This window comes from Pseudopipra pipra, chromosome 3, assembly GCF_036250125.1.
Source record: "Pseudopipra pipra isolate bDixPip1 chromosome 3, bDixPip1.hap1, whole genome shotgun sequence".
In the NCBI taxonomy this organism is placed as follows: Eukaryota; Metazoa; Chordata; class Aves; order Passeriformes; family Pipridae; genus Pseudopipra; species Pseudopipra pipra.
The window spans coordinates 113,172,333-113,193,082 of NC_087551.1; the positions used below are offsets into that span (position 1 = coordinate 113,172,333).

General features: G+C 42.8%; 1 protein-coding gene across 3 annotated transcripts in view; it reads right to left on the bottom strand.

The window, feature by feature from the left end:
* PKHD1 (PKHD1 ciliary IPT domain containing fibrocystin/polyductin) overlaps positions 1-20,750 on the bottom strand; it is a 267,993-nt gene that overhangs the window by 196,083 nt on the left and 51,160 nt on the right. For all 3 annotated transcript variants that reach the window (XM_064650787.1, XM_064650789.1, XM_064650788.1), the window contains 2 exons: positions 15,843-16,056; positions 10,256-10,406 (listed from right to left, as the gene is read on the bottom strand). In XM_064650787.1, the coding sequence (XP_064506857.1) occupies positions 10,256-10,406; positions 15,843-16,056 (365 nt within the window). The remainder of the gene's footprint in view (positions 1-10,255; positions 10,407-15,842; positions 16,057-20,750) is intronic.

Sequence of the window (20,750 nt, forward strand, 5' to 3'; positions counted from 1 at the left end):
TTGGGTTGGAAGGGACCTTAAAGACCGTCTCATTCCAACCCCCTCCCACAGACAGAGACACCTTGCACTATCCCAGGTTGCTCCAAGCCCCATCCAACCTGGCCTTTTAACATTTCCAGGGATGGGGCAGCCTCAGCTTTTCTGGGTAACCCCAGGGCCTCACCACTCTCCCAGGGAAGAATTTCTTCCTAATATCTGATCTAAACCTACCATAGAAAGGTCCATAATGCCTTGCTGTGCCTGCCTTCATGGGTTTGCTGGTGAGCTCAGGGAAAATCTTTCTTCAACACTGAAAGCAAAAACTACACGCTCCACTCACCCAACACAGGTTAAGGCAGGAGGAAAAACAGCAAATAAATGTGAATTGCAGAATGAAAGAGAAGGAATGTGTGTGAAAGAGGGAGAACCATAACACCTAAGTGGGTGAAGTTGAGCCTGACCCTTGATCAGAATCCCAGACCCTAAAAGGATGTGTGAAAGCAGGAAAATAAATCAACAAGAAAAACAGCAATCCCTTTCCTCAGTTTTATTTGAGGAAGTTCAAATTTACCCAGCCCCTCACAAACTGTCTTTGGCTAAAATCACCACTAACGAGCTCTGACACTTGAAATTTAACTGAATATGAGCTAACAGCTCCCAGCCCTCCACCACCCATGGAGTTAACTGGGAATATTTTGTTAAAGCCATGGACGGGGCTAAACTGACTCTTTATTGAGAAGACACAGCGTTCACGGGGAAATGTTTATTGCATCCACTTCACCTGATGCTTCCCTGCCCTGGCACGTCTGCTTTTCTTCTCAGGGACCACAGAGCCCTCAGTGCCCTCCACCCCTTCCAATCGCTGGGGTAATTATTTGCTGGTTTTTACGAGGTTGCCTTACGATCCCTTAATGAAGTCCTTTGCTCTGAAGCTATTCAGGAGGACAGATTGGACACGAGGGGCTTCCACTTAGGGAGCTGCCAATCAGGGGAAGGTGCCCAGCATTTAGCAGGCAGTTGTTAAGTCAGTCTATCACCCGGCTATTACAGGCTCATCATGAAAACAGCTTGCTTTTAGTGGCAATCACATAAAATTAACCCTTTCCTTAAAGACAAAAGGAAGCCTCCAGTAGATTCTTTGTTGCCCAGTGCTTGAACACTGGATTTCCCTCGTGCTGCAGCAATTTTTTTTTAATTTATTAATAAACACTCTATAGACTTAAATACTACAGCATTTTTTTTGTCCTTTAACTGTACACCCAGTTCACATTTTTAGTCTAAGCTAAACCTTGTGAGCAATAGTAAAAAAATCAGAAAAAAATATCAAACTTTAAAAAACCCAACACAACAAATACTATTTGTCCTGACTCTACTCTTTACTCTAAACTCTGTGCAGGGAAGAGATCACTACACAAGAAAATTATCTTTCCATCACTGCCAGTGCTTTATTACAAGACCAAACTTTTCAGGCTTTTGTTGTCCTCAGGATTTATCCACTTTTTTTTTCAAAGAAAAATAACATAACTCTGTCCTCCTCCCACACACTTTATCCAAGGCATCTTCTCACTTCTTGTGGATTGGATGGGACACCTGACACTGCCCTCATGGTTAGAGGGCAGGCCAGGTGCCAAACTCAGAGCTTTAGAGTTACTTCCTTATAGAAGGTGTGTAACCCAGCACCCACTTCACTAAATGCCATAAACAACAGAGGCATCACACAGGGTTCAGGCACAGCCTCCAACCTCACAGAAACATTGTAGAGGCAGAAAGAGGAGATCCTGCTGCTCTGCAACCCATGGCTCACAATCACCAGCCCATCTGAGGTCCTGCCCCATATCCTGCCAGTGCTTATCCAAAAGAGTCAATGTCCCTGAGGATTTGTTGGCCCCGTGTACATGCAGCAAGTTTTTCTTCTCCGTACAAATCTGTGAATAAGCCACTGGTAACTAGGAGTGACTTGAAGGAACACAGAGCCACCATGACACCTGACCCATACCAACACATGTGTAGGCTCAGCATTTTGAAAGATTAAATAGCAGGGAGACATCATCTCCATCCATGGTCCAACAACATCAAGGGCCCCTCCAGTGTTCCCACTCTGGCCAACACGGCACTACTAAAGTCCCCCAACTTTCAATAAAGGGTAACCACACGCCCAGTCTTTGGTAGGCTCCAGAAATATTTGGGTAGTGTTTGGAGGTAGGACAATGACTCTGCTACACTGAAAACTCCTGTGGGGACCATCAAGCTCACGGTGTTGTTCTGTTTGGGACTGGGGAGAGGAAACAAGCCAGATGGTGTTGCAGAGTCCTGTGCTAGTGACACAAGTGTCTGAAAGGCCACATCTGTATCCCACATCACACCACTCGAAGGACAAGACCATCAGATGTGTTAAGCCATGCTCCAGTGCAGAACAAGTCTGGGCTATGTGTGCCTCTGAGTTGCTCAGCCCTTTTCCAGTTAAACTCAAGATGGGCAGAGGGAGGAGGCTTAAGGCTTCCCTTTGACTTCACCCAGAGCCCAAGGCTGGACACCCAGCATGGTCCCAGGCATCAAATACTCCCAGTGCCTCCCCCAGACTGAGACAAGGCCAGGTTGGACGGGGCTTTGAGCAACCTGGTCTAGTGGAAGGATCTAGATGATCTTTAAGGTCTCTTCCAACCCAAACCATTCTATGATTCTTTGAGACCAAGTCCCACAGACAGAGAACCAGTGCCACGGTTTCAAACACGGACAATCCCTCCCCCTCCAAAACTGCCTAAACACCAAAGGAGTCAATTAGAGTCTGTCATAATTAAACAGAAAAGTAGCAGCAAGACTCTGTGCAAGAGCCTGGGAGCAAATGGAGAGAACATGTGCCTGCAGTCCCTCGGAAAGGCTTCCCCACACCCTCCTGACCTTATTTCAAGCCTTCCCTTTGTGTGGGATGGAAAGATTTGCTTTCTGTTCCCTGGAGGAGCACCTTCAAAATGACACTTTTCACTCTGAATCTGCGTTTCTCTGAAGGGTTGGGAGCAGGAATAAATGAAAGGGGGAGAAAGAAGAGAGTTCTTATTAAACCACTCTGTGCAATCAACTCTGATCTCACACAGGGCTGTTCAAATGTGAGTGGAAAGGCTTTGGAGTGCTGTGGGTTACAGGAGATTGGCATCCCATCCTGGGGATAATGGCATCCCATCCAGGGCAGAAGGGCATTCCATCCTGGGGATAGCTTCCAATGCACCTCTAAGAGCATCACTATGAGTGGTGGGGAGAAAAGGGCTCCCTGGAAAGTCACAGCTTAGGAACCAATCTCCTTAGAGACACCAGAAAGAAGGTGGGATTGAAAATAAAAACAACAAAAGGCTGTTTACAATGGGAAAAAAATAAAGAAAGTTACCATTCAGTCTTTCATTTTTGATCTGAGAGCAGGAGAGGAAAGAGTTAAACCTCAAATCAGGAAGCAAAAAGTTAAAGGAAAATAAAACCACACCACAAGCACATCTCTTAAATTTCCCATTGCAGCCCAAGGCCGAACCCATTAAAAGGAAAAAAAAAAGAAAAAAAAAGAAAAGAAAAAAGGAAGAAAGAAAAAAAAATAGAAAAACAGAGAAAGGAAGAGAAGCAATTTTGTCTATCCTTTCCTCACACACCTAGCAGCCACTTTTTTCTACTATTTATTTATTTATTTACCTCCCCCTTTACAAAAACAAGGCCCTTATTTTCTTGTTTAGTCCTACAGAGATTGTCCTCCTAGAATGACCTTTTTTTCTTTCTCTCTCTCCCCTCCTCTCTTTCTTCCTCCCCCCTCCTCCCCGCTGCCTCCAGGCCATTGCCCTCATGCCAGTAACTAGATAACACACTCTATCAGAGATTTTTTAAAAAATCATTGCAAAGGCACTAGGGCTGATAGTGGCATCAATCCTAGGCTGACACGGGCTCGGGTCAACCATTTATCTCTTCACATTGCCTGTGGTTACTGGGGAGGCCATCTTGGTTCTCTACATCTTAACAACCTTTCACTGGTACCTCTCTGCTCCGATAGCATCTGCACCCCAACACTGGCTCAGTGGGTTTATTTTCCTTAGTTTTTTATGGACTGCTCCACTTCCTTTCTGCGAAGCTTGGTGTGTTTCATTGCATTCCCCACCTCCTTCTGAAAATGACACTGTGACCAAGATATCAGGTTAAGAAAACAGGGAATTTCAAGATGCCAGGCTGTTAAAAGTGCACATTTATGAAAATACACACAAAATAATAAAGAGTTTCATCTAGTCCTACTCCTCATGTCCCATCCTGCATGACATGGCTATTTTTGGCCAAAGATTTAGGAGCCCTACTCACAGCCCAAGACACCATAAAGTCGTGTTCTATCAGGATACTCGCTAACAAGTCAAACAAAAGCATTCCCAAGCCCCAGCAAGACGTGATCCTTATGGTCAGATAAAGAGTACTGGTGTTTTGCACTCTCTAAAGGGATACACAGGAATAAAATATTATGTTGTATTATAATTCTCCCTCAAGTGGAGAAGAGGGCAGCTGTTTTTTTAACCCCCTCCAAACAAACTCCATATCAAGCTGGAACGTGTTCTGTCACTTCCCCTGTAAGTTCTACTGCTCCAAGACAAGGAAGGTGAAAAGGTCAGACTTGAAGTGCCCTCTAATATCCATGTCCAAAACATGATGATGCAGGACAAATGGAACTGCTTCTTCCCTTCCACCAAGGGGGAGGGAGCACAAATCTGACTTCTACCAGCACGAGGTACCAGGGGTCATTCACAGGCTCCCACTCAGACCAGGATGAGGCCATCCTCACAGGCAGCATGTTTCATCCATGCCCCATTCCTGGAAGTATTCAAGGCCAGGCTGGATGGGGCCCTGATCAACCTGGGATAGTGGAAGATGACCCTGCCCATGCCAGGAGTTTGGAATGAGATGATCTTTAAGGTCCCTTCCATTCCAAACCATTCTATGGTTTGACATCAGTCCTGCTGTGAACAATAAAGTTCCCAGAGTGCTCTGGGCTTCCAGAGAGCCTTTTATGCTCCCCAAAGGCTGCCTAGGATTTGCCAACTTTGTAAAGTACCAAATATCTCCAGTGGTTGAAGCTATGTCATCTACTTCCTCACCTTCAAATCTTGTGGTATCCAGACAGATGGTAAGCAGGGGAAAAAAATCGCAAAAAAAAAAAAAAAAAGGAAAGGAGTGATTCTAAGATCTGCAGAGGAATCCAAGAGATTCCTGGTTACTTTAAGTGGAAGTTGAACAGCAAGGATCTCTGAGGTGATTGTACATATCTCAGACACAGCCTTTGTGAGATTTTTCATTTTTTTTCATTTATGGGGAGTGAACAAATCAGTTATCCCAGTATCAATCACCAAGCTATGAATTCACATATCCTCAATACTCAGAGTTGCTCCTTAAATCTCAAGACCTTCCCTTAATGCCCTGTTTAAAAACAAACTCAAGGCAGCACAGCACACCCAGGCAGAGCCATAATCCAGGATGGCATTTTTATCTAGCAAGTTATTTTTTATTAGCTTTCTATTTCCTTAATAGGAACCCCTCGAGGGTTGGGTTGTAGAGAATTCACCAGGATACCAGTTCAGCTTCCCCACGACCGACTTAATATCCGTGGCATCTGCCCTCCACTGAACATTATATCACCCATCTGGGCCAGAGGAGAAGGGGGAGTCTGGGCAGGGAAACATGGCTCAGACAGCATTCCTTGCATGATGATTAGGTCTGGTCCAGTGATCCGGAATAATAATCTGAAGGCTCACTAAGCATAATGGGTTCAGAGCCACCCGAGCCTGGTCAGACCTTCCCATGAGCATCCTTTACATGTGTTGTGGGTGTGTTTTGCATGTCTCATCAGTGTCAGGGTGCTGACATCTCATTATGCAACCAAGGTGGAAGTGGACAGGTACTGAGCGAGCATTAGAACTTCTCTTTTCCCTTTTATTATTTAATTCACATCTTCCCATTATCCAGTGTATCGTGAAGCTGTGAGCTAATTAAGTCCTGTGGGATATACAATCAGTGCTGGATTTTTTCCCCCCCCTCTCTTTTCAGAGGGCTAAATTGCATTATATACCAATAGAAAAAATAATTGTGCAACTTTTCTCAGATAATAACAGAGCAAGTTACAAACACTAATGATGCTGAATGCAACAGTGGGGCAGAGGCCTTCTGCTTACTTCAAGTGACCTAATTAAGTCATACAGGACTAAAATACTTCAAACATAAAGTGAGACAAGAGCTTAAATCATGTTTCTAAAGAAAATCATAACTATTCTCTGGGGGATAGTGGGCCACAAAGCAGACCCCAAGAAAGTCCAAGTTGAATTCAAATTTCATTAAGTCTGCCATGAAACTCATAGATATCCAGACAGCCACTTGAAACTCCCAGAAATTTTGAGAGTCCTCTAGATCCTGAGCAGAGCCCAGCTCAGACTGTAACAATGAACCTGATATTCTTGGAGGTCTTTTCCAACTTCAGTAATTCTTTGATTCATGCAAGCAACAGCTCAGAGACCAGATTTTGTGGAACCTGCCAGAAAATGCAGCTGTTTTCCTGAGGATTCTGCCCAAAAGCTTTTGAAGGGATTCAACCTATACAGCAAATTCAAGTGCCTGACTCAAGGGAGCAACATGAAGATGACAGCCAGCATTTTCAAAAAATAACTTTCTGACTTTTGATGATAACTACAAGCCAAATTTCCAGGTAAAGTTATGTTGAAATCAGAGGTGAAAGGTCTCTCTTCCCTGCAGAATCAGGCAAATCTCACACAGATCATCCAAAAATTAAGGTATATAGTGTTAAGCTCTTAATTTTCATTAAAATAGAACTTTATATGCATTTATTGGTGGAAAAGGGAATTATGGAAATGGGCAAAAATCCATCTATAAAGAGTTTGTATCCAGGTAAAACAACCCTCTAGTACTTGGACCTTCTGTCTATCTAAGACAATAAAAGTTCAAAGTACCAATATCTTTAATGTTGAACGTGAGCTATTGGTAACAGGGTTGCTGAAATCATCACAGAAACACAGACCTGGAAGAGGTCACCATCTTACCCATCCTCTTTCATACAGCCACCATGCTCCTTCCCAGCACCTCTGGAGCTTCTGCCCAGCATTCTCCCACCAGGAGACTGATGTCAAACCTTTTCACATTCACAGTCTGCATTTGCCTCATTTTCAGCCTACCAAATCCATTAATCACAATAATCTCTTCCTTACTATTTTGAGATATATGAACAGGTCCTATTATGCATTTAATAAAACTGATGGAAAAATTACTTTACCCTAAAACTTGTATCATAAAATCATAGAATATCCTGAGTAGAAAAGGACCCACAAGGATCATTGAGTCCAACTCCCGGTCCTGCACAGGACAACTCTAAGAATCCCACCACATGGCTGAGAGCACTGTCCAAACACTGCTTGAAATCTGGCAGCCTTGGTATCATGACCACTTGTATCCCTTAGACTCAAGTTCCCAGAACCAACCTTCTACATTTATTTATTTGTTTTCTATTCTGAGCCAAGGTTGTTCTCTCTTCTTGCCAGTGTCTGTTCATTCCACACTCTTGACAGTATAAACCTCTGTCATCCATTCTACATCACCTCTTTTTGCTTACAATGCTGTCCTGGAGCTAATCCTGCTCCATCATCACACAGTCACAGAATATGCTCAGCTGGAAGGGACCAACAAGGATCATTGAGTCCAACCCTTAGCCCTGCAAAGGACCATCCTCAAGAGTCACATCATGTGCCTGAGAGTATCATCTAAATGTTCCTTGAGCTCTGTCAGCCTTGGGGCCATGACCACTGCCTGGGGAGCCTGTTCAGTGCCCAACCACCCTTTTTCTAATATTCAACCTAAACCTCCCCTGACACAACTCCAGGCCATTCCCTGGATCCTGTCACTGGTCCCCACAGAGCAGAACTCAGTGCCTGCCCCTTGTCTTCCCCTCACGAGGAAGTTGTAACTGCAGTGAGGTCTTCCCTCCATCTCCTGTTCTCCAGGCTGAACAGACCAAGTGCCCCCATCCAACCATCCCTGCCCAAACCCTCCCACAAAGCCCACCTGGGCTGTGTTCTCAGCCTGCCTGGTCATCCCTCAGCTGGCAGAAGAAGAAGCAGAAAACAAATCACTGAGCAGTGCAGCTGTGCTGGGAACAGCCATGGATCATGCCCATTTTTTATGGAGTGCTTTGAGATCCTTACATGAGTGTGCAATAGGAGTGCCAGATGTTATTATAAAGAGATGCAGCCCCATTACTTGTACACAGAGTTGTGCTGCCTGCTAATAGCACCATTATCCTAAGGCACGTGGTGCTATTAATGCATTTCACTGCTTAGTGCTGAACCTGGGGACCATTTTTTCCACTGGAAAGGTAAGGCCAGTTCCCATGACATGATTTAAACCTCCACAGTGAAGCAGGCGAACGCTGCACCAGGTCGTAAATCTTAACGGGATGCTGTCAGCTAGAAAGGGACCAAAATTGAAACCATTTATCTGAACTCCCCACCCATCCACCTCTGCTCACCCAAGCCAGTTTTGGGAAGAGGGATAAAATGATTCCAAGTGCCCGCTGGGTTCATTAAGCAGCGGCAAATCTCAGATCTGAAGTGCTGCTGTTTTCATCCTGCTCTGAGCGAATTTGTTCATTCAGGACACTTAGGACTTCCTTGATTTTCCCTACTCTGAGCAGGAAACCATAGCAGGGACAAATCTTGCTACCTTTTCCTACTCTTGCTCCCTCCAAAGCCAAAAGACAACCTGTGATCCTCTACAGGACCTGTGACACAGCTGAGCTGCTCAGATCACAACTTGCAGCAGGTAATGCCCCTGTAATGCTCCAAACCAGGCTTTGGGGCCATAGAGATGCTCTTATCCCATTTGGGAAGAAAAATATGAATATAAGGATTCATATAAGAAAATATCTCTTCCCTTTGCTGGCCTCCTGCAATAACCAACTAACAATTTCTCTGGGGTTGATTTTTCTCCTTAGCTGGGCATGTTTCTGACACAATAATTAGCAGGGCTGATGAGCAAACAAACACTAATAGGTAACAGGCTACATGTGACATTCCTTCACAGACCAAGGACGGGCTTAACAGAATGAAGGAAAGCAATTGTGTTTTAGGATACTCAGCTGCAATACATTCCTGTAATGTACATTTACAGGGGAAGTAAATCAGAGACTTCCCCTGTAAATCAGGGGAAGTCTCTAAGAGACTCCTACGTATAGAATAGGTCAGATATAGAATAATCAGAGAGAGAATCTCATGCTGAAAAAGCACTAAAATTACTCTGCAGATACTTTTGGGGTGGCAGACTAAATTTAAGTTCCTTAGATACAGGGAATATTGCAGATAGAGTTAAAAATTCCCATGGTAGCTTTAACACTGATGGTCAACTTCAGTTTCCTAAGTTTTAACTGTACTAAAAAGACTGTGATAATTTGATTTAATAGATAAAAACCAGCATTTGTTTTTTATCATAAATCAGGTGTGTAACTATTCCCCCTGGCACTGCTCTGTACATGGTGGGTCTAAACCACTCCTCAGGAGTTGTTCATTTAGGATGGTGACAATGGGACATTTGGTGTTCAGCAAATATCCAGCCCCTCTGAATTTCTTCTTACAGGTGGCACAACTCAGTATTCAGCTCAACATCCCCAAAAACTCTGCAAAACTATGAGGACTCTAAAAGTACATTTTAGATTTGCAATGAACATTTTTCGGTACAGAAATGCTGGTAGTTTAGAATGACAGCTTTTTGTCATCAGCTCTTTGCATATATCTTTTTTTCTTGCTACACCCACAGATTGCACTGGGAAGACTGTCCCATTTTCCTCCAGCTACTGAAAAGAAGCAAAACCCAAATATAACCAGAGCTGCACAAATGCTGAATTCTAAGTCTGTGCCAGAGAGCTGAAACTCTGCACCTCATGGCTAAGATTTCTGCTCAACAGAAAATAACACTTTTAAAGCAGAATTGAATTCATACAAAAAAAGGAGAGTGTTAAAAAAAGATATATATTGGCCAGAAAATAAGGTAAAGCTCATTTATGTCTCATAAAATACATGATTAACCATAGTTAACCATTAATTCAGCTGTGCTGCATTAGAACTGCTATTCGAAGTTGGAAAGCATTTAATATTATATATTGCTGCTGCTCAGCCTAAATTGTTTTTTTTCTTGCCCCCCTTTAAATGTACACAATATTACAAATTTAATTTTAAGCTGTTTGAATCAGTCTGTAAAAAAGATTTGATTATACCTGAGTGTTCTGGCCCCAGTTTTTCCATATCTCAGTAATCTTGGCAGTAATTGGCTGATTAGCTCCCTCACACTCCATCTCTGCCTCAGTTTCCATGGTAATGTTACAGGAGCTATTATAGATGAGAACTTCATCTCTTTCCACTTTAGGGCTGAAACGAGAAGGGAGGTTAAATGGGGTGTCATCAATCTTAATGAAATGCAATTATTTTTACTCTTATTAATCATTGCAAGCCATTAGCTTGTGGCAACTCCTGGCCACCATTTGTCAAACTTTGCAAATTTCTGTAATTTTGTTTCCATTCTTTTATTGTTTATTTGTTTTTTTCCCCCCTTTATCTGCACACACTCAGGATGAAAATACATGCAGTAAATATCTCTCAGTGATGCTTTTCTGCTTCCCCAAACTATTAAAAACAGGAGCAAATGCCATTCTAGGACCAAGGCAGGGAGATAAGTGCAGACAACAGCGAGGGAATCAGCAGTGTTAGGATCAAAGATGGACTCCTACATGGAGTAGGGTTTGCTCCTGTCTCCCCCCTCCCCATCTTACTCACACTTAGCAATGGGGAATGAATAACTTGCAACTCCCCTAGGGCAAGTGGAGAAATTGGAAAAACCACACAACTGGCTAACTGGTCCCTAATTCCAGCTGTGAAAAAATGAGCTCATTTAGGGGTTCCAATTCCTGCTACCCAGCTGATTGCAGCGATGCTTTGTTGCTAACATTGGAACATTAACTTAGTAAATTAATTAAACTTACTTAACAGCCCAGACTAAGCAGATTCGATATATGTGCCAGTTATACCAGCAGACATTTGCTCCAAAGCCTCCCCTTGCAAAGGGGGAAGAAGTAATAGAAAAAGTAGTGGGGAAGAAAATTTTTTTTCCTTGATTTTCCTGCTGAAAGTTGCTGATTTTGGTAGTGTTTCATTATGGGGAGCTATAGGTTCAATATATGGTTTAGCGAGCATGGTGGTACTGGATTAACAATTGGACTTAATGATCTCAGAGGTCTTTTCCAGTCTTAATGACTGCATGATTCAAAAGGAGGGGAAAACTTCTAAATTTATTTTTGCAGGCCTTGGCTCAGGACAGGATAATCCAATGTCACTTTTCATTCCTTCTTTGGCCATTGCTCCTTCTCCCTCCTCTCCCCACCCCACCAACCAGACACATACCTGCAACTTGTAGTGCAGAAAGGAGATGAGTGATAGCAACACCAACATGACTCAGAAATTACATCACTTTCCTGAATAGCTAAGAAAGGACAGAGTTCTCTCAGGAAAGGACAATGTGATTTACTCAACAAAATAGAGGATCAGAGAGGCAGGACCAGGATTTTCAGACGTCTTCAGGTTCCCATATAATAGGATTTGCTAAAGTGTCAAAGTTAGAACTATGGAATGGTTTGGGTTTGAAGGACATTGAAGATCATCTCATTCCAAGTCTCTGCCATGGACAGGAACATCTTCCCCTACACCAGGTTGGTCCAGCCTGGTCTTGAACACTTCCAGGGATGGGGCAGCCACAGCTTCACCGGGTAACCTGTGCCAGGGCCTCACCACCCTCACAGGGAAGAATTTCTTCCTAATACCTGGCAAAAATCGACCCTTTCTCGGTGTGAAGACATTTCCCCTTGTCCTGTCACTCCAGGCTCTTGTCCAAAGTCCCTCTCCAGCTCTCTGGGAGCCCCCTTGGGTACTGAAAGGTGTTCTGAGGTCTCCCCAGAGCTTTCTCTTCTCTGGGCTGAAGAGCCTCAACTATCTCAGCCTTTCCTCAGAGTAGAGCTGCTCCATCTCTCTGATCATCTTGGTGACCTCAACTGGACTCGCTCCAACAGCTCCATGTCCTTCCTGTGCTGGGGACTCCAGAGCTGGACAGAGTGATCCAGGTGGGGCCTCATGAGAGTGGAGTAGAGGGGGGGAGAACCACCTCCCTTGACCAAAGTTCTACCAAAACTGACCAGCTGGAAAGCCAAGACTCAGAGCTTTGCTGGGAGGGTGATGATCAGGATGGTCTGATGACCCTGAAGGTTTTAAACTTTCATGCTGGATGCAGCAGCTTGCTCTGCAGAAAAAGCCCTGCTCTGACCATGCTTTTGTTGACCTTTTTTGAAGAATAAAGTGTTAAATGAAGCAGCCACATCAGAAACTACTAAAGTACTGCTAAAAAAGGCCTCTGAAAGTTGCTGAACCCCTTCAACAGTTACTTTTTTTTTTTTTTATGTATAAAAGAATTTTCCCTCTGCTGTATCAATAATCAAAATCCAGCCATAGGGAACTGCACTTGCCTTTGATAGCAACACTTGGAGAAATGCTCTTGTCCTGTACAGTAATCCACTGGACTGGGTTATCTTTCAAAACTGCAGAGTATTTATTTCTAATGTTCCAAGAAAAAAGTGCATCTTTTAAATTACCAACAGTTTCAAAGGCAGAAGGGGGTGGTAGTTGGCTGGATGCAGGGCATGGGCACAATTTACCAGACATTAAAAGCAATACAAGGACCTTTAAGTGGTTTTCATGTTTTTGTTTGCTTGTGTGTTTGTTTATGTTTGGGAGGTTCTGTTGTGTTTTTTTCAATAAACAAGCTTTGTTTGTAAGCAAACAGAGATTCCCTCCTGTCATCATGTAACCACATCCTGAAACACTGATGCTGGAAAACTGTCAACAAATTGCAGTGATTAAAGGAAAAGTAATAAAAGGAATTAATTATTAAAGAGAATTCAGGAATGTATATTGATACAGGTGTTGTTAATGGCAAACCTTGCAACTCTTCTAAGGAAAATGCTTTTGCCACTGTGTGTTTATAAAGGATGGGCTGTGGTACAGACTAGAAAAGGAAAAGATTTATTTAAACCACTGTAAAAAGTTGCCCAGAGAAGCTGTGGCTGTCACATCCTTGGAAGTGTCCAGGTCCAGTTTGGACAGGGTGTGGAGCAACCTGGGATAGTGGAAGGTGTCCCTGCCCATGGCAGGGGGTTGGAACAAAATGAGATTTAAGGCCCCATCCAACCCAAACCACGCTGTAATTCTATAAAATTCGTAAGAAAGAATGGGAGAGATTCAATGTGCACTTCAACCAGGAACTAATTCAGTAGTTTTGTCCCCATCCTGGCACAAATGTCTTAACTCTTGAGCATTTGCACAGAACTTAAATTAACATATATTTTTATCATTGTTAGTCATTATTATTAACTACAGCAATCAATGTGTATTACTTCAGGAATTCGCCAAATAGTTCTTTTCTGATTGGAACACTTTAGTTTTCTAACACAGTACAAATGTCATTAATATTTTGAAATGAAACATTTTTCTGAACTGAAATGTGGAATAAAAAAGTTTTCAGAAGTGCTGAAATAGGTCAGTTTGAATGATTTAAATCCCTCTCTTTCTTCCCAGATTTCTCAAATCAGGAAACTCATTTCAAAACAAACAAATCTTTGTCCCCACTTCCCTTTAGCAAGAAGCAGTTTAGAAATAGATACACCAAAAAAAAAATCAGGACTCTGGAAAACTACTCAGGAGCCCAACTTTGAATTTCTAAGAAAAAGACAAGCATGAGCACAATAAAGATGACATTACGAAAGAGGTTGAAGAAAATTACTTAAAATTAGTTAAATTTCAGGGTTTTTTTCCAAAATCAGTTAAATTTCAGGGTTTTTTTCCCCTCTAGGACTCCCTACTCTTGTCCTCCCCATTTCCTGGGATGTTACAGGACATTACCAGTGCACAGTATGACTTTGGACACTTGGCCAGTTGTATAGATCAGGGCAGAATTCTTGAGTGTCTTCCTTCCACTCAAGAGGAAAATAATTTCTTTCTCCCTAATAATGATTTTCTCAAAACTGACAAGAATTTTCTTAAGTCCAGACCTTATGAAACCTAAGTCAAATTTAAAAAAACGATGGGGAGGAAATGACAGACTGACAGGTAGGTGCTGTAACTGTGAAAATCTTTTTTTTTTTCTTTTTTAAATTAATTTCAGTTTTAGACTTCTACTTTTTATATTTTTAAACAGGTTAAAAAAATTGTGCAGTTTGTGTCTTTGTAAAATAAATGCCAGTTGTTTTTTTTTCCTGAGGAATGCTGGGTATCCAGAACTCCCTCTGCTGATTCACAACACCAGCTTTGATGTTAGGATCAGGTAGGAATGGGGACCAAATCTCTGCAATTCCACTGAAATACCTGGACTGTGGCAAGATGCAGCAGCCAGGAGTGTGTTTACCATGTCCAGCAAATCATGGGCAGTGCATTGCAGCACTGTTCTAATTCTCTATTTATTTAATAACTTTTGGAAAGTTTTGCTCATCTCACTGCAGTATCTAAAAGAGGGCTTACAAGAAAGCTAGAGAGGGACTTTTCACAAATACATGGAATGACAGGACACAGGAGTATGGCCTTAATTTGAAGGAGGGGAGATTTAGGTTAGGTATCAGGAAGAAATTCTTTACTGTGCAGATGATGAGACACTGGCACAGGTTACCCAGAGAAGCTGTGGATGTCCCACCCCTGGAAGTGTTCAAGGTCAGGTTGGACAGGGCTTGGAACAACCTGGGATAGTGGAAGGTGTCCCTGCCCATGTCAGGGGGTTGGAACTTGATGAGTTTTAAGGTCCATTCCAATTCAAACCATTCTATGATTTGTCTGTTTATTCCCTAATTCAGACATCCTCTTACTCCTAGAAGTAAATGCCTTGCAGGTATAAATCCCTACAATGCCATCAAAGACAACAGTTCCAGATTATACTCCTGGACAACTTGGCTTTGGATTTGCAAAGCCTGAGCCATAAGTGCCTGAGCACCCTTGCTGAGCAAATATTGCACAGCCTGATGAATTTACTCTGTGACTCTTTACTTGGGAAACTGCTTGAAGAGAGGAAGGATGGGGATGGGGGGGGGGGAAAGAAGGGGGGGGAAAGTAGGAAAAAAAAGGCTTATGCTTTTCATAATGCCTAATCTTTTTTCCCATTGGCATTCACCAGATGTTGCTTTGGATCAGAAGATAAATATTAAAACCTAAGAAGGAACAAAGCAGGCTGTTTACGAGATGGATTTTCTGATGTCTCTCAAACACTTTAAAGATGGGAGGGAAGGAGGAGGGTAGAGATGCTTTGATAGGCACAAGGAATGAATTTCACAACCCAGCGGAGCTCTCTAGTGGTCTTAAGGCTAAATTGCTCTATTGGCATCAACCTAAGAATTAGGAATTTCACAGAATATGCTGAGTTGGAAGGGATCCACAAGGGATACACAAGGATCATTGAGTTCAACCCTGCATAGGACCATCCCAAGAGTCACACCATATACCTGAGAGTATTGTGCAAATGCTCCTTGAGCTCTGGCAGCCTTGGTGCTGTAGTCATGTCTCTAGGAAGCCTGTTCCAGTACCCAAACACCCTCGGAGGGAAGAGACTTTTTCTAATATCCGCCCTAAACCTCCCCCAACACAACTTCAGGTCATTCCCTTGCAATTTGATCCTTCAGTCCATCATTTGGCAGGGGCCAATTCTGCAAAAGGTAGAATAACCTCTGTGGGATGTTATTCATGGATGGAGTTACCCAGCTGTTGGAGAGATATAGCACTAACCTGGCGAAGAGTCCAGCAAAACACCTCTGGGGTGGGGTGGTGTCCCTGTGGTGCCACTGAGGGGGGCTGTCCTCACAGACATAGAGGTAGGACACAGATCCTTTCTGCTGGTGGGGACCCACTGTGACTTGGACATCACATTCAATGAAGGTGGCTCTGTCTTCTCTGCAGTCGGCAGAAGAAGGTGTCAGACCACAGAGAGTGGCCAAAGAAGCTGTAAAGACAGGAGAGGGAAGAAATAACCCAAATAGCGTATTTTACTACTGACTTGTGTCACTATAGAAGGTGTCCTTGCCCACAGCAGGGGGGTTGGAACTAGATGAACTTTAAGGTCCCGTCCAACCCAAACTATTCCATGATTCTTTGACTCCTGATGTGCACCCAGCCTCTCTTTAGGCGCATCCTTTTCAAGGATGAGTAGATCTTCATGCTGCTCCTTTGTGCGAGCAAGCACGTAACCTCTGCTGTGTGCTGATCACCAGGATGGTCTTTGGGATCAAATTGCTCTGTCCAGGAGGAGATGACATAAAGGATTAAATAAGAGCATGGACATTTTTTTCTGGGGAAGACAGACCATGGCTTACGGACCAGGCATAGGGCACAAACCTTTTACCAAGGAGATGTGACAACCTTATGTCTCTTGCAACTTTGAAATCCAGAAACAGGTTTCATGGAAGCACTGACAGAGCTTGGAGGGCTCCTGGGGAACTGGTGTGAGCAAGGTGGGATCTTGAGATGTGGTCCCAGTTTGACTCAGTGGATGTGGTGAAAAGTGTAATGGGAGCAGCTGTTTTTCTTTGAGATGCATTTAATGGACAAGTGATGTGAATACCTGGAAGAATTTTTTCATGGAAAGGGTTGTCAAGAGAATTGGAAGGGGCTGACTAGGGAGGTGGTGGAGTCTCCATCCCTGGAGGTGTTCAAGGAATGACTGGACATGGCACTCAGTGCTCTGGTCTGGGTGACAAGGCAGGGATTGGTCACAGGTTGGACTTAATGACTATGGAGGTATTTTCCAGCCTAAATGATCCTTTGATTTTGTGAACAGAAATTAGGTTTTCTTATTCTAAATCCAGACAAAAAAAAATGCTAAAAAAAAATAAAAGTATTAGGAAGTCTTACTGAATTTCAGATTAAATTGAAATGTTTGGGTTTAATATTTTTAAAAAGGAACCCTTCAAGCCTTAAACCATGAGAGACATTAAAACTGTTTCTCTCAAAACCCTGACTTTTGGAGAATTTTCAGTAGTCCTGAATTAATCAAACAATTGTAATAAACTCCTGAAAAGATCTGTGGACAGTGTAACAGTCTGTGCTGTAGTATCCAAGAGTGTTTCTCAAGCATCAGAAATGTGCAATCAATGGGAATTTATCAAAAAAGATTTTTTTCTATTTGCTTTTTTAAGTTCCAGTTTGTTCAAAAGGTATCTTGTTTGCTGCCAAAGTGTCATTGTCAATGAGTGTCTTGTCTCCTAAGCAATTCTGAATAACGTGGTTTGAAATTGTAAAAATATGAAAATGCTCTATTTCCTCTGTTAAAATATTAAGCACATTTTGCTACGAATGATTATTTCATATGGGGTATTTCTGAAGAGTTTATAACTGTTTAATGTTTCAGGTGTTTTTTGAAATATTAAAATGTAGCATTTCATGTTCTCTGAACTTCAGAGAATTCACAGTTCTACTGTATTTTTCTTCTCTGGATTTAGAATGAGGGAAAAAAAAAAGGTTAACCACATCTTCACAAATTTTCCAATTTGCTTAGTCCCTTTTCTCCCCCAAATCCAGTGGCAATTCTCTTGATCAGCACCCGTTCAAACACAGCCAAACACAATCCCTCGAAGACCTACATCTAAACAGGATGAGGAATAGAGAGAGAAGCTTAAAGGAATGATGGCACCATGTCTATATTTTGCTTTTATTGTCCAGAAATTATGTCTAGACCCACCTCAGATGTTCTATGTCTCCCACAAAAGCCTTGTGCCTTTCTTGAGGCCAGGTTGCCACTCCAAGGACATTTTCAGCACTAGATATCTGTGTTTTGACAAATAAATACCACCCAAGAGAACTAAGTGCTACAAAGAACTTGCCTTTGCAACAACCTGCAGCAGAACAAATTTATTGCAGGAAGGTTTTGGTTTTCTTTTTGGTCTTGGAAAAAACACGTTAGAATTTTCCTGTGTGGAACTCTTACTTCTGGATGAATGTTGAAAATTACTCATAGAATCCCACTGCTTGACTATTTTCCTCACCATTTTGCTGCTGTCAAACAACTTGCCTGGCTCATGTAGGTCACCAGAAGGTGTTTCCTGCTCAGCCCTTAGAGTTCAGAAGAAGAACAGCCCATCACTCTTTGGATACCCCCAAAATGTGGAAATTGGGCATTTTCAATTTGCTCCAGTGCCCTCAGCCCAACGCCTGTAGAAATACAGAGCCTCGTATCCTGCCAATAGCTGAAATAATCTTTAACTCAAACCAGGCAAACAAAGGTATTAATTTATAAAATATAAGTTAGAGAACATGGTTACAAAGGGCTATAAAGAGATCAATGAAAGCAAAATCCCAGCAAACCCTTTTTAATCTACACGCCCCAGAATCAAACTTAGAATTTCTTTCTCTCTCTCAGGTGGAAGGAGGGAAGAATCTCATCTCCACACCCTACATCTGTCCAGCTGATGGAGACACCACTCTTAGAGATTATGTCCTTTTCCTATTCCTTCTTTGGGGATCTCCAAGGTCCCCCTACTCCTCTGCTCCCAGAGGACTTAATATCTTTTCTCAGGCCTTTCAATTCTCCTTCCTCTGACCATGAAACACAAATATCCCTTGGTATTATTGGTGTCATTGTCTGCTGCCACAACAGCAGCAAAAAATACCAACTAAAGATTTCAACACACTTTTAGCACATCCTAAAAGGATATTCTGCCTGTTCTGGGGCACAGTTCTTCTGCTTGCTTAATCGGTTAGTGTTCAAACCCCAGAATGAAGCTTCTTTATGCTTTATATTCCCTATCAAGATAAAACCTGCAATCCCATGGCTGAGATGAAAGCACTCAGCCCTTTACAGCTTCTCTTTTGAGATCAGACACAATGGCAGCCAAATCTCTGCATGCTGGTAACGGGTTAGGGACCAACTGCCCCCAACCCTGGCTTTGAGGGGTACTCTGGCTTAATCCAGTATCCTGGGCTGCTCAGCACAGGGTCTTTGTTCTGGGTCACTGTTTAATAACAACTACTGGACATGTGATGAGGCTAAAACCTACAGGAGGTTCCAAGGGCAGCTGTGGGTTGATTGAAGAACTGCCCGAGGAGTCCTGGTGCCAAACCACACATCCCCAGTTATCCACCACTCACTGTGGAGCACAACATTAACATGTGCTTAACAGGGAAGACAGAGATTTAAAAAAAAATAAGTTAATAAAACGGCGAGGAAAAAAGAGACTTGTTAAGGTCATTGAGTCCAACCTCTTCCTATGAAGAATTGCTCCCTGGGAGACATTCATTTCGCACAGCCGAGTTTCAGAAGTCCCAAAAGGTGGCTTTCAAGCCTCTATTCCACTACCTGATAGATCTCACTGTCAGAACATTCCTGCCATGTAATCAATATGCTTTATTCCCCCCCTTTCTTAATTCATTTCTGGATTTGAAAGACAGAAGGGACCCTTTGGATCTCTTGGTTTGATGCCCACAATAAACATCTGAGGCCCTGACTACTACTGAGGTGTCAATTGCCACAACATGTCTTCTTGATTTCTTCTGCATTTCCTCATACAAATCACCCCATTTCTCTGGCTATGGTCACCCTGGGTCCTGGCCCAGTGCATCTTCTTGTTACAACCAAAACTAACTCTGCTCTCTCCTCTTGCCCCATTCAAAGAGCTCCACCAACCCCTGTCTCTCATCCTTTTCAACCAGCCTCATTTCTAGCCTCTAATTTAAATCCTCATCCTTAAAAGTCCGCTTTTACCAGTGGAATCTGGTAATTGGTAGGTTCAGGACTTGCTAACAAAGATCCCAAAAGCTGCTACATCAAAAAGTCCTAAAGCCAGACTTGTTATTCCCCGAGCACACTGACGCAACCAGGCCAATCAGGCTCAACTTTTACCTTGATGGATCTTATCAGTTCAACTCCTTTTAAAGGTACCTTCCTTACCCTCACCCCAACATCAAACATACAGTCTCAGGTACTGGCTTACTTCCAAATTTATATATGGTACCTGCCCTAATATCACCTGAGAGGACTGTTATTTTCTCACTTGCCTCAAGCTTCCCACCAGTCTCCCCATCTTTCACAGGAGCGCAATTCAATTCCACAGACATTAACCACGTGTTCTGCAAATTTAACCTGAGCTGAACAGAACCCACAGCTGTATTTGCATTCATCAGCTGTGCTTCAGCATGAGCATAAAGAGAAGGGGGGAGCTTTCAGGATCATAGAATCATTTCAGTTGGAAAAGCCCTCTAAGATCAAGTCCAACCATTCCCCTAGGACTGTCAAGCCTACCACTAAACCATGTCCCCAAGTGCTACATCTACACAGCTTTTGAATGCTTCCTGTGTTGGTGATCCTGTCAATTATCTCTCTTTACCAAACCTTTAAAGACTCATGGGTCGGTTTTTTTCTCTTTGTTTTGGTTTTCCTTGAGGGCCACGTGGTTTTGCTAATTTTATTTAATTTTCTTAATTTTTTTAAGCTTTAGGGATGAAACTCATATTTTAGCTCTATTCTGCACTGATTTTTCTGCATCTTTCAAAAGACAACAGTTTCCATAAACGAGTCTAGGTTTGCACTCCCATTCCTTGTGCTCTGGATTGAGCACATCTCAGCAAGAACATGCCCAGCTCTCGTCAATGATCAAACCAAAACCTTGCTGCGACCCTGCTCAACACCCATTCCTAAGGAAGACC